This window comes from Eleutherodactylus coqui, chromosome 2 (genome assembly GCF_035609145.1).
Source record: "Eleutherodactylus coqui strain aEleCoq1 chromosome 2, aEleCoq1.hap1, whole genome shotgun sequence".
Classification (NCBI taxonomy): Eukaryota; Metazoa; Chordata; class Amphibia; order Anura; family Eleutherodactylidae; genus Eleutherodactylus; species Eleutherodactylus coqui.
The window spans coordinates 220,869,679-220,883,889 of record NC_089838.1 but is presented as its reverse complement, the minus strand read 5'-3'; the positions used below and the strand labels follow the sequence as shown (position 1 = coordinate 220,883,889).

General features: G+C 42.5%; 1 protein-coding gene across 2 annotated transcripts in view; it reads right to left on the bottom strand.

Moving 5' to 3' along the window:
- LOC136612275 (threonine--tRNA ligase 2, cytoplasmic-like) overlaps positions 1-14,211 on the bottom strand; it is a 55,473-nt gene that overhangs the window by 24,313 nt on the left and 16,949 nt on the right. Inside the window, exons 2-7 of one of the 2 annotated variants that reach the window (XM_066592513.1) lie at positions 8,226-8,309; positions 6,996-7,163; positions 6,723-6,899; positions 5,474-5,558; positions 4,841-4,887; positions 916-1,106 (exon numbers count right to left, since the gene is read on the bottom strand). In XM_066592513.1, coding sequence (XP_066448610.1) covers positions 916-1,106; positions 4,841-4,887; positions 5,474-5,558; positions 6,723-6,899; positions 6,996-7,163; positions 8,226-8,309 — 752 coding nt within the window. The remainder of the gene's footprint in view (positions 1-915; positions 1,107-4,840; positions 4,888-5,473; positions 5,559-6,722; positions 6,900-6,995; positions 7,164-8,225; positions 8,310-14,211) is intronic. The other variant, XM_066592514.1, reaches the window with a different exon arrangement.

Genomic DNA, 14,211 nt, shown 5'->3' with positions numbered 1-14,211 from the left:
CCCGCCATCTAGCCACTGATTGACAACTCTCTGCCTATTACTACTGCGCATAGAGAGAGCTGCCACTCATTGGCTGGAGGGCAGGGTGGGTGTGGCTAGCCTGCAGCTCATGAATATGCAGGACTAGTTCTGTGCCTGGCTGCTACTAGAGTAATAAAATGCAAGTTTCTCCAAAACTACTGCACAGATACATACATACAGCAGACATATCACTAATCAGTGTGACAGGCACTACCTTATGGCACTCTAAATGAGGGCTGCAAAAAGATGGTAACAGAGTCTGTTTGTAAATCTGGCCCTTTAACCCTTTCCAATCCAATTTGTATCCTGGTTTTTCTAGGGGGCTTACTCTTTTTCTGCCATTATACAGCGGCGCTATATGCTGGCTAAAGCCAGTATTGCATGAGGGGACATGTTGGATAGGCTCTGACAGCAGAGAGGCTGGCAATATACAGTAAGAGAACCCCGACGGACGTCTTCCAACATCGGAGCTGTACAGTCTTAAATCATAATGTCTTCAGACGTCAGACAGTGGATTGGAAAGGGTTAATACAGCGCTCAAAGCGAGTCCTGTAGTCTGCAATAGGAGCCTGGTTGAAGGAATTTCCTCCCTGCATTCTGGTAGTTGTCGTTGAAACATTTTGACTCCTCTGAACCTTCAACTTCAGCATGGGGGAGAGGATCATGCTGGGATGGGAACACATGAGCTGTGTCCTAATAATTGTAATAAATAAAAAATTACCTGAAAGCGCTGCAGAATAAGTTGGCGCTATACAAGTAACACGATTTATTTATTTTATATACCAATTAGAGAGCTGCAGATAGTCCTTGTGGACCACCCATCTAAAAACATCTTTAACATGTTTCAGGGGGAAAAGGAGTTTACTTACAGATCACTAACAGGAGACATCTTACCTAATTCCAGCAGCAACTTCATATGGGGTTGTTCTCCAGGATTCTCCATTAATGGTTTTTCCATCAGGCAAAATGATTTTAATTGGTTTGCTTTGTTTTGCAGCTCGGTCTGCAATTAAATCATCATGTTCCCTTTTCAAAGTTTCATAGAGTTGAAGTCTATCCTTGATAAATGCCGGGGCTGAAAGAGCCTGCAGACAAAAGTCATAGAGATCAGCAGGACTAATAGATATCAACTAAAAGAACAGAAACAATACTCTGCATATAACGGTACTGCAAGAGATGCACTGATATTTTTCATTAGTAATACCCCCAACTCTGTTTGTCCAGGGTGCTGGAATATCACTATTTGACCTAAAAGGTGGACACACAAAGTATTTTATTCATGCATAAAAGTGCATATGAAGTACAAATCAGCCAAACCTAAAAACAAACCGTAATAAAGGACCGGGCCCATATAAATGACCAGAACAGTTCATTAAACTACGGATATGACTTTACGCTCCAGGACAGTCTGGGTGCTGGAAACTTTTGGCCTGCTCCTATCCGAGCCATGTGATCTGTATACAGCACATCTACACTTTACATATAGCGAGATGATGAATGCAGACCGCATTGTATGGCCAACAGTGAGAATAAAAGAACATTTCACATTCTTGGAGGTAAAACATCTTTAAACCAGAAACATTTACTTTCTATGGAATGTTATAAAAACCTATGTCGGCACATGAAACAAAACTAGTGTGAGGTCAGTAGCATACAGCATAGAAATATACTAGTTACATTTATCACATTGCAAAACCACACAGCAATTCAAATACCGTGCACATGCATGATCAAGACACCAAGTCAAGGTGATGAACCAAAGCAGCCTATGGCGGCCACAAACCAACTCACTGATGATCAGATCTTTCCGCCTCAGCTCCAAAATAAGGCAGGTGCACACCAACATTTTATGGCAATGAGGTATACAGTAACAAAAGGTTACAGCATTAAGAGAGACACATAAAAGAGGTCCAAAAACAGAAAACATGATTAAGTACCTGCAAGTATTATTTCATGGATGTCACAGTCATATCATTTATTTATCAGTGACATGATGTTCTATCTCTCAAGCCCCCCCCCCCCCCCACCTCTCTGCTTTTCTCCTCCCCTCCCAGCGGTTTGCAATGGGAATGGGCAGGACAGGGGCAGGAGCTAAAGCTCCCACCCCTCCCCTTGTCCATAACCAGCGATGGGACTGGGCGGGACATAACGAAGTTTAGCTCCACCCCTGCCCCTCCCATTGCAAATGCTGGATTGGAGGAGAGAGGCAGAGAGAGGGAAGGGGTGGGAACTGCTTAGATGGAAGCGTATATCGGCCAGCCGTGATAACACCGACTGATATACGCTCGTGTAAATAAGCCCGTAGAGTTCTTTATTTCTGACGGTTTGATATATAATTTCTATAATATTGGATTACAGGGCGGATATGGTGACTGCTTTGGTTGGTATCAGAGGAGGGAATTATATAATATATATAAAATATATACACACAAAGTTTTTTTTTTTCATATTTTTTTATACATTTATGCCTCCCATGACATCATATATGACCTCTAGGGGACATTCACGCTGTTATTTTTTGTTTTATTTCATACTATACCACTGTTACTGGAGCATCCATAAAGTCCCACTTACAGGGGAAAACATTCCCTAAGTGTGACAGTAGTTACGGTCAGAGCTGGTCAAGGGTCCAACATTCAGCTCTGTCATGATCGCCAGGTCCCATGCAGGCAATGGCAGCGGCACTTTTGCCTTCTCTTTCTAGATTGCAGGAGCTTTAATCCCACACTATATATTATCAGCCGGGATTAAAGCCAAGGATCAGGTGCCATATATTTATGGCCCTAGGTCCTTAATGAGTTAATAGAAGAGCGCAACATTGCAAAGAAGACATTCAAAAGCAATAAGTGAATATGCCCACATCTCTAATAGAATACACTTAAAGTTAAATCATTTACAAATTGAAAAATAAGATATGAAGCGTTAATGTTAAGATGTCCCAATGTAATGCCGGTATGTCCGCAAGCAATGAAGCTCCTCAGCTAACTATATGTAGCCAGAGTTAGAAGCCATACTATGTTCCTGAGCTTGAGAAGAACAGATCTTTGAACATTTGATATCTATGCATTTTATTAACGAGCACATTTTCTATCGCAGACTCAGTCAGACTTGCCCATACAAGTTAATGGAGGCTGAAATACCGGATTCTGAATCTGTATTCCAAAGTCCACTGCCTTATATATGGCATGTAAAGTTCTGTAGTAGAAAATGTATTCAATATCTACTCCTGAGCAAGCTGACAACACCCAGGTCCGCTGTCAGAGAGCCAGGCATCTGAACAGTGTCAAGAAACTTATCGAAAATAAACCCCAACTGTAGGGAGAATCTAGTTCCAGGTATTGAAACAAATATACCAGGCTTTACTATCGGATTTCAGGCATTAAAAAAGCTTTTAGGCGTTTAACTCCTTAGCCCCACAGGATGTGCACTTACATCCTGGGGGTTTGGATTTGTATACAACGGGAGCCAATCCCACTTCATACACAAGGGGTGTGGGGGCGGTCTTTGAAAACTAACACCCACCTGCAACAGCCACATTCAGCATGAACGCTGATCATGGCTCTTAGCTATTTAAATGCTCTGATCAGTATTCCGGGGTCCCAAACGAGCCATCTCTGCCGCCTCACCTGGTTGCCTGTCAAGCTCATGAATATGCAGGACTAGTTCTGTGCCTGGCTGCTACTAATAAAATGTAAATTTCTCCAAAACTACTGCACATGTACACACAGCAGACATATCACTGCAACCAGTGCGACAGGCACTACCTTATGGTGGTCTCAGCGAGGGCTGCAAAAACATGGCAACAGAGTCTCTAAGTAAATCTGGCCCTTTAATACAGCGCTCAAAGCGAGTCCTGTAGTCTGCAAAAGAACCTGACTGCAAGAATTTCCTCCCTGCATTCTGGCAGTTACCACTACAACCTGTAGCATTTTGACTTATCTCAACATTCAACTTTAACATGGGAAAGAGGATCATGCTGGGATGGGAAGATATGATCTGTGTCTTCCTAGACATTTCTCTGAGTGCAGATCACTGCTAACAAGGGAAAAGTGTCTGATTGGTGGGGAACAACCACAGGGACCCCCACAAATCACAAGAACAGGGGTCTCTCTTGTATGAATGGAACAGCAGCCGAGCATGCATGATGCCACTCCAGTGATCTCTATGGGACAGCTGGAGATTGCTGAAAAAATGGTGACCGTTGTTGTCGGGTGTGAAAGTGCACATATTTGGTAGCGTTATACATGGGAGAGTGTGAGGGGTATTCTGTATCATCATTTAATCCATTTAAAGTGGACCTGAGTTTTCAACAAGTTTTCTGAAACATAGCAGGTTCTCCTACCCACTCATCAGCTGTTTGCACCTAGTTACATGTAATTTCCAGGTTTATGTAGAGAACACAGCATCCACCACTCACAACAGGTGATGGTCACTGCTTACTTACTTCCCTGCCTGCGCAGGTCAAAGAACATGCCTAGAACATCTTCCATATGAGTCAATGGGTCCCTTCCTCTGCCTATGGCCACTGTGGCTGCTGTAAAGCATATAGCTGAAGAATAACGTGGTCCACCATATTATTCTGTTTGGGACGGTATGTCAGAAATGAAAGGAAACCTGCTCATACTGAGATTTGTGGGTCTCCATTTCCAGCTTTGTAGGCTAGCAGAAATAGCCTATATCCAAGTGTTACGTCACAATCCTATTTACACCGGTTTACAAATTACAAGAATTTCTCCAATGTTTTAAAAAAGCATATTTAGGCCAAGTGAAAAAAAGGTGGTTTGACTGTACAAGAATCTAAAACATAAATATTACTCACCTCCACTTTTCCTTTTTTCTGTTGAGTTGGATCCTTTGTGAACGGACCTTGAAGATAGAGCAAAAGGGAAACATTTTAGGTGAAGCACCAAGTTTTACATATAACATGTGGCAGTGCAGGACTAGATTAGATGTCACACGTCAGTAAAAAGGGTACAACAAATAAAATATCACCCCATTTTCCAAACTAAATGGTTGATAAATAGAGATGAGCGAGCATACTCGCTAAGGCAAATTACTCGAGCGAGTATTGCCATTTTCGAGCACCTGTCCGCTCGTGCCAAGAGATAGGGGGGCCCCCCCAAATCTTTTGGCATGAGCGGGCATGTACTCGAAAATGGCAATACTCGCTCGAGTAATTTGCCTTAGCGAGTATGCTCGCTCATCTCTATTGCTAAAGTTATTTAATACTTTTAAATATTTCATATTGTACTAGATTATGCCACAGAATACTTTCCTTGCATCCTCTGCATATAGTTAAAAAGTACTAGCCCACAAGGAAGGTTTTCAGAAGAAATCTTAAAAACCGCTAATGATTTTACTTTTTTTTTTTTTAATTACACCCTGCCTCCAGATGATAAATTAGATAACAGATCTTAATTCCCTTACAGTGAAGTGCAGTTTTGTAACTTACCTGCTGAATGGAATTTTCTTTTAGTCTGTTCTTTAGGATTACCTTGTAATCCTCTCTTCAGCAATAGTAAATAGGTGTCTGGGGACTACAAAAGATTAAAGTATAGTATATGAAACCTCTAATTCAGTTCATATCTAAGGACTCCAAGATTATTTATAAAGAGCAATACAATTTTATAAAGAAGAGTAAAAGCACTTGGTGTAAGCAGTTACATGTGCACTATAAATCAAGAATTCGCAGATAAGGCCATGTTCCATTGGGAGCCTCTGATGCATATCCAGCACAAGATTCCGGACTAAATAACACAACATACAATTTCGGGCAGCATGCCAGAAGCCAAACGGACCCCCATTAATTGTCCATGGGGTCAATCTGGCACTGTTCAAGTCTGGTAGTTCTAGCATTTTCAAGGTTTGGATCCCAAAACAGCCAAACAATGGATATTATATCGGAGGTCTACAGCAGGTGTGAATGTGGCCTAACATTTCTTTAGGTGTTCAACAAAAGTAGGAGTCTGGCCATGAAATGCTGGCCGAGCCTGAGGGGGCCAGCTATTTGATTGGCTCATTTAGAATGTGCAGTTCAGCCCACCTGATCTAGTAGTATGGCAGTCATTAATAGCCTGTAAGCCGGCATTGTGCATTACACATATCTGTTGGATTGGTAACCTACACATGCTTTATGTGCAAGTAAAATAGTTAGCAGCCATCCCTCCCCCAAATAAATGGTAGGTGTTCATCAGTATTTTGTACCTATATAGCCTCTCATATATAGCATTCTTTATTTTCTACATGCTGCTGCGAATTGGTGCTTGCACCTTTATATCAGTAAGTATTGCTCTTTCTGTGATTTTTGAATATATTCCATCCCATTTTTTCTATGATTTCTTTTGCTTTGTGAGCATGATCAATGCATGCTCCCAGCACATATGCTAAATGCATACATAGGGCCCCATCAACCCAGTGGAATTTTGGTATTGCCAGTATCCGTCTAAGTAATACTTTTTTACTGTATAGGAAATCATAGCCCGCATATGGAGGAATACAGTGAAAAATGTATGCCGAGAAGTATTTTTTAAAATTTTCACAATGGGAGTCTATGGGCTACATATGTCACTGAGTGGACATCACAACCTTCTGCTGCCTTCCCTGAATCTGCTGCCTAATTTCTGTATTCACACATGGCTTTACTGAAAAGTATAAAAATAGAAATGTGTAAAGTAAACCGGATAACATTACAATATACTCACTGGGTCTTGGAATAAGACAGTCCATGTGGCGTCTGAGGACTTGAACTTGCTTTCTTCACATCGTTCCAGGGATGCGGGTAAATTCTGCTCACTGACCCATTGGTCCTGGACTGTTGGTTCCTTTATTTTCTCCAGCCTCTTCAAGATAATGGTTGAAGCAAGTTCCTTTAGGTCTTCCTGATTTAACAAAAGAGTAGACTGATTAAATAAAATGACGCTGTAAATAAAAATAAACACACATAAAAAAAAAAAATGTCCAAACCGGGCCCATACCTCAAGTGGGAAGATGACTTTCCAAGGTCGTTGCATAGTGTCCAAATATTCCCTTCGGTGAATGAGTTGGAAGGAGTTGGGTTGTCTACTTTTCGGACTTGAGAAAGATGTTGGCGCTGTATGGTGATGCCTGTCTGGTTCCACTTCATAGCCATTTCTCATCCTTTCCTGGTCCACAGTCAAGGTGCAAAAGAGTAAATATAGTTGTGGCGCAGTCTGCATTATCCCCGTGGTTTTTGTCTTTTTAATCAATTATGTATCTACTCGTGGAGCTGGTTCTACTAGTGCCGTAATTACACCGGCAAGTGCTGTATCAGCCAGAGAAACTCGGACGTATAGAGCACTCTCAAATTTGCATTTTTACTCCTAAATTGTCATGCGTTTTGCAAGAAAAAAAACGCATCACATTGCTGTATGTGTTTTTTCATGAGTGTCAAAAATCGCATGTTGTTTCAATAGTAAAAATGGAAAGACGCATTCACATGTGAGTGCAATGCGATTTTCTTTGGTTCCCACAGAAATTAATTGGCGATTCTCTTAAAAATAGTGCGAGATTGAATAATTGCAGCATGTCCTATCAGTGCGAGCAAAAAAAAAAAACAAGAAAAAAAACTGGTAGAGATTGAAGTCAATGTTTTATTTTCCTGTGCAAGTACTGCTCATATCATGAAGGTACGGAACTCACACGGAAAAAAAAACTGTGTAAATACACTCTTACAGTGAAGAGAAAAAAAATTGGTAAAGTTTAATAACATTTCTTGATCACCATAGTCATAGTGATCTGCAAAATAAAAGCTAACAGTTTATTTGTACTGCACAGTGGAATGAAACCCAAAGACCAATAATGGAACTGCATTCTTAAAAAAAGAATATATGTTTCAAGTCAACCACTTCTACAGAAAACAGCCGAGAGCAGCTGATCACTGCCAGATCTTGGTGAGCTAGGGAGAAAGTTTCTCCTGCCCATACATTTTATAGTGTTACTTGCTGGCCTGCATCGCCCATAACATGGCGTAAATGGGCGGTTTTGATGAGATCATAGTATTCTGGTCCATGTCGTCTGACATTAAGAACATTATAAATAAGAAAATACACAATTTTTCTAGGTGTTAAAAAAAATTAAAAACACCGAGCACCAGTGTACAACATGCACAACTGTCACTTCAATTCTCAAGCCAACATGCCAGTCTCATGAACACATGCCAACTATACCCAGGGTAAAATACATACCTCCTGCTCCTGTCTCGCACTTTTGTTGCTGGCCTTCTTTTCCTTCCTTTTGTCCTGGGAAGCAGCTGGTTGCTTCGAGTTTTTCTATAATAAAAAATAAAACCTGTTCAGTTGAGAACTTGTCTTTATAGATAAATTAAGGCATTTCCAACTATACTGTGGTGAAGAGAATATGTGGCAATTACAGATGAGAAGTAGTGTAGCAATGTGATGGTGCCTAGAAACGTAGATAAGCTCACACACACACACACACGTGTGCACACTGCCTGCAGAACACTTAGCAGTACTGGGAAGAAAAGCTTAAAGGGGTTGTCCCGCGCCGAAACGGGTTTTTTTTTTTTTTCAACCCCCCCCCCGTTCGGCGCGAGACAACCCCGATGCAGGGACGTACAGACAGCTTACCGGAGCGCTTACCTTAATCCCCGCGCTCCGGTGACTTCTATACTTACCTGTGAAGATGGCCGCAGGGAACCTCTTCCTCCGTGGACCGCAGCTCTTCTGTGCGGTCCATTGCCGATTCCAGCCTCCTGATTGGCTGGAATCGGCACGTGACGGGGCGGAGCTACACGGAGCCCCATAGAGAACAGGAGAAGACCTGGACTGCGCAAGCGCGGCTAATTTGGCCATCGGAGGGCGAAAATTAGTCGGCTCCATGGGAACGAGGACGCTAGCAACGGAGCAGGTAAGTAAAAAACTTTTGATAACTTCTGTATGGCTCATAATTAATGCACAATGTACATTACAAAGTGCATTAATATGGCCATACAGAAGTGTATAGACCCACTTGCTGCCGCGGGACAACCCCTTTAAGAATGTCAATTCATCACTTCTGTCTTGTATTTAGGCATCCCTAATAAGTTTTGTGATGACAGAGTTGACAACCCTAGAGGGAGCGGGCTCCAATAAGGGATCACGTAGCTAGCAGCATGGTATTCTTCAATTTCAGACATGTCAAGATGAAGAATTTCATAGGCTTCTCACACAACCACTTAAAGGGAACCCGTAACGTTCTATAAGCAGCGTAAACTAAGTTTTGATGCTCATATGACAGGGAACAAGTAGTTCAGGAATGAGCTTTATAAACTTACCAGGTTCCTGCTCTGTCACCCCTGGAAATCGGCACTCAGACTATGAGCGTGATTCTTTTAGTCAGTTGATGCATGCACACTCCCAGAGAGAACAGTGGGAGTGTGCGCACCAAGTGAAGAAGAGTCATGATCATAGACAGTGTGCTGACTTCCGGGGTGACAGAGTAGAAACGTGAAGCCCGTTTAGTACTTTAAAAAAAAAAAGTAAATAGCATCCCTGAACTTAATGTTCCCTGTCCTATTAGCACCATAGTTTATGCTGCTTATAGGATGCAACAGGTCCCATTTAAAGAGATTTTACAGCGTTCAAGATAGGTCATCAATAGTTGATGGGTGGAGGTCCACTGCACTGATGATCAACGTGTCATCCCAAACTGGCTCCAGTGACGTCTAACGCATGTGCAATGGAGGGATGCGTACTGGTCCCGGCTTCATCGGGGACTGTGCATGTGCCGCTTGAGATGAGATACCCACCCAGTGAGACATCAAACTGGTCAGTCTCTTCAGGAGGGAGGCTCCCCATGATTGACTCCTTACTGTTTGAATACAGAGTTTAAAGTCAGTTTTTCTCCCCAATGTTGAATGTGCTAGAAGAACAAAGATCACCAATGGGAACTTATCGTCCCGAATAGCAGTCAATGGGATCCATTGAATATTGTTCATTTTTGTCATGTGCTAGATCTGTCCCCGGTTGACAGGTGGAGACAGAGCACTGCTAGACACTCCATAGCTGTTCATCTCCCAGTACAGCAAAGGATCGGCCACAATAAAACATGTCCCCACATATGGGTTTGTTGGCAACGAGCGTGTTGTGGCAGCGTATTATGTGTGCGGGTTTTGCATGTATAACATGCTCTACCAATCTGCCACAGGCTCTCATGTTGCCCCTCACACATATTGCACGAAACAAAGATCGTAGGATGTTCCATCTCGGCATGTATTACACTACATGGCGATTGGCGGCACGCAGTAGATTACGCATACTTGGTGTGTGCCGCTAATCGCCAGGCACTATCTTGGCATGTATACATGCATAATATGCACCAAGTTACAACATGCTGCGATTTTTTCTTGCATGCGTATTTCAATCAATTCGTGTGAGGCAATCTGGTCGCCTATGGCAGACGAACACAGCATATTCCGCTCGGAGTACACTGTAACAATATGTCTGTGTGAGAGAGCCCTTAAGGGATGATTAAAAGCATCACTTACTATTAATTATTGCTCTTTTCAACCAGCATAAAAATCATTGCTGGGTTGCTGACTTCTTGCTGCGTGTAAACGTTCCTCGTTCAGCACTTCACATAGAATGAGAAGCCTGCGGTGATCTGCCTGTCTAAACACTCTGCACGAGCGCTAGCAACTAGCGGTGACATCACCCACTCGTGGAGTCGTTTAGCTGACAGTTTTACTGTGTAAATGAAGCATTAAGGCCCTTTTACACGTCACCGCTAAACGTAATCAGTGCTCGTGCAGAGCATTCAAACTGAAAGTCCTGCTGCCAGCTCGTGAGCTTCACATCCGCTTCTTGCTCAGCGCTTCACCTGCTATTGGAAGCGCCAAGCAGGGAGCATTTACACAGAACCAGAAGCCAGCGAGCCAAGAAGGCTTTTTGAAGGTGACTGAAATACCGCAAATGACAAGTGAGCGATTTTTTTGCTTTACACTGAACGATTATCCGTCACGTTTGCTCGTCTGAACGAATTTTGAGTGACAATGGTTTTGTGTAAAAGGGCCTTAAGGGCTAATGCCCACGGATGGATTTTCGCTGTGGAATTCACAGCCAGACGCCTGCTGCAGATTCCTCAGCAATGACCGTCCATAGACATGCAATGGTAAATGATTCTCCCCTGCCCACAAACGGAAATCAAGAGCGATTTTCCACTCGCGGGGGAGAATCGCAGTATTCTACCGCAGTACTATTCTGTGCGGAGAAAAAAAAAAAAAAGCGCACAGATGGCTTCCAATGCAGTCAATGGAAGCAGTTTGTCATGCAATATTCCGCGCAGTGGGCACCGCGGAAGTACTGTGAGAATCCGTGTCACAGCCCAGCGCGTCATGTCCTGCACTGCACATGCTCGCCAGTCAAGATCCTCATTGCGAATCCGGAGAGGCAAGTATGGGGTTTCTGTGGGGCGTGAGGTCTGATTCCACTGAGAGATTTCGCAGTTGGAATCCGACCCAGTCGTGGGCATGACCCCCAAGTCTGATGTTTATGTGAAGATAAAGACAGAATTTCATTGCCTTTCAAGTTACTGTAATTAAACATCTTCAGCATTTCTTCACTCGGGTGGGGAAGGGGGGTAACTTGTGGTCACTGCTTAATCAGTACTTCCCTTTGGCTTAAAAAAATAAATAAAAAATATGCAGGAACAAATAATACTTTGTGCTAGTCTCTCCCAGTAAGGTAACACTGCCCCTCTGTCTGTTCTTGTAATGATGTAAGTTGTGCACCCTCTGGGAAGTCGTACAGCAGGCTACACACAAACTTCCTGACAGAAAATCCGGAAAGTTCTGACTGCAGGACTCTGTGAACTGGCCTTAGTAATAAAGAGAAACTAAAGGTCGATCATACCATTATCTTCTATATATATATAAAATTGAATGTCTGTCTGTTTGTCCTTTATGCGCTACTACACCATTCATCCGATTGCCATGAGACTTTGGGAAGTTGTTGAGTACACTCCTGGGAAGATTATAGGCATAGTACATTTATGCTATGATAAATGGCGCGCGTGCGAGCGTCATCGACAGTTACGACCCCCCCCACGTAGATTGTTCGATTTCCATCATTGCCACTAATTCTCTCACTTCCCGATGTCGTAGAAACATGAAATTTGGCACAAGCATTGACTATGTCATAAATAGGAAAAGTTAATGGGTGCCAACTCGATTATTCAATTTTAAGCGCCAAATTATTAGCGTCCAAATTTTACGTACGGAATCTAATTTTCTCACTTCCCAATGTCATAGAAACTTGAAATTTGGCACGAGCATTGATTATGTCATAAATAGGAAAAGTTAATAGGTCCCAACTCGATTATTCAATTCTAAGCACAAAATAATTAGCGTCCAAATTTTACGTACGGAATCTAATTCTCTCACTTCCTGATGAGATATATATATATATATATATATATATATATAGGAATCTATGTCTGTCCTTTTTGCGCTACTACACCATTCATCTAATCGCCATGAAACTTTGGGAAGTTGTTGAGTACACTCCTGGGAAGATTACTGGCATAGTACACCTATCCTGCGAGCATCGTCGACAGTTATGCCCCCCAGACAAAGATCGTTTGATTTCCATCTCAAGCACAAAAGCAAAAGGCATTACGAGCAACGGGATGCGTGTTCAACTACAAAATGATGCATCCGCCGAACGTTTCGCAAGACAACTGCTGGATATTGAGAATGCTGAGGTAAAATGAAAGCTGTGCTGTGATTGGTTGCAATTTCTTATACTGCTGAGGTAAAATGAAAGCTGTGCTCTGATTGGTTGCTATTTCTTATACTGCTGAGGTAACATGAAAGCTGTGCTGTGATTGGTTGCTATATATTATACCGCTGAGGTAACATGAAAGCTGTGCTGTGATTGGTTGCTATATATTATACTGCTGAGGTAACATGAAAGCTCCGCTGTGATTGGTTGCTATATATTATACTGCTGAGGTAACATGAAAGCTGCTGTGCTGTGATTGGTTGTTATATATTATACCGCTGAGGTAACTTGAAAGCTGCTATCTAGATATATAAAAACGAATGTATGTATGTATGTCTGTCTTCGCAGCAACGCGCTACGCTAGTCATATAATACAATGTAGGTTTGAAAGGTATAATGCCTGCCATCAACTAAAGGGCGATTCTCTCCCTAGGAAACCCAAGCATTCTTCAATAACCCTTGAATTTTTGTCAAGTTCCCTATGAAAATGGTCACGTATGAAGATCTATGGAACCATCATAGCTCTCACAGAAGTGGACAGTAACCCTGCAGTCGAGACAAGACCAACAAAGCGGCTTTGACTACTGGTGAAAAAATTTGGCACAAACGCAAGTGTTTTGGCTAAATACCCAGGAGGCACGGTGCCGGATGTACCTGCATGACCAGGAAAAGCCTTCGGCTACCTACACATAGGTGAGCACTCGCCAATGTGCGTTCTCACACCGACGCAAGGCGTTTTTTTGGCAATAACGCCCCCCATCACTTCTGTAAAGTAGCAATCATCCGGTGTGGCTTTCAAAGGGAAACTTCGCATCACACTCGCATACACATCACACATCGCGCAATATGTTCTACTGTCCCATTGAAAGGATGGGCGATGCGTTTCGAGGAACATGGATAGGACATGCACAATTTTTTCGCTCATGTATATAACAGCATTCAAAAGAATGGGGTTCATACTAGTGCAAGTTTTGTGAGTCTTACAACGCACCAAACTCGCACGAGATTCTCGGCCGTGTGTAACCTGCCTCCATTAGACTTTCACAAGAAACTATCATTCCTTAGTCCACTGTGGTCAAGAGCTGCTAAAAAAATGCACCTGCACCCGCATCATGCATCCATAGTCCAAGAGTATACAATATAGTTTATAGTTACAACGGTCAGTTGGGGACCATTCAGGGACATTACATGGTATATGAAGGCGTATGCTAATATGTAGACTCACCTACAAAAGTGCTTTTAAGTATACAGTAGACCTTGTTCTGCAACATACAAGGTAATACTTATCAATTTTTATAGGGGAGCATACAAACATTAAGACGTTATTGAGGAATGTTAGAGTTTCCTGGGGAGAGAATCACCCTGTATAATAAACTTGAATACTCAAGTACAAATATGGCGCACCCCTGGCAGCAGAATGATCATTAATCACCCTGCGACATTCAAAGTGTAA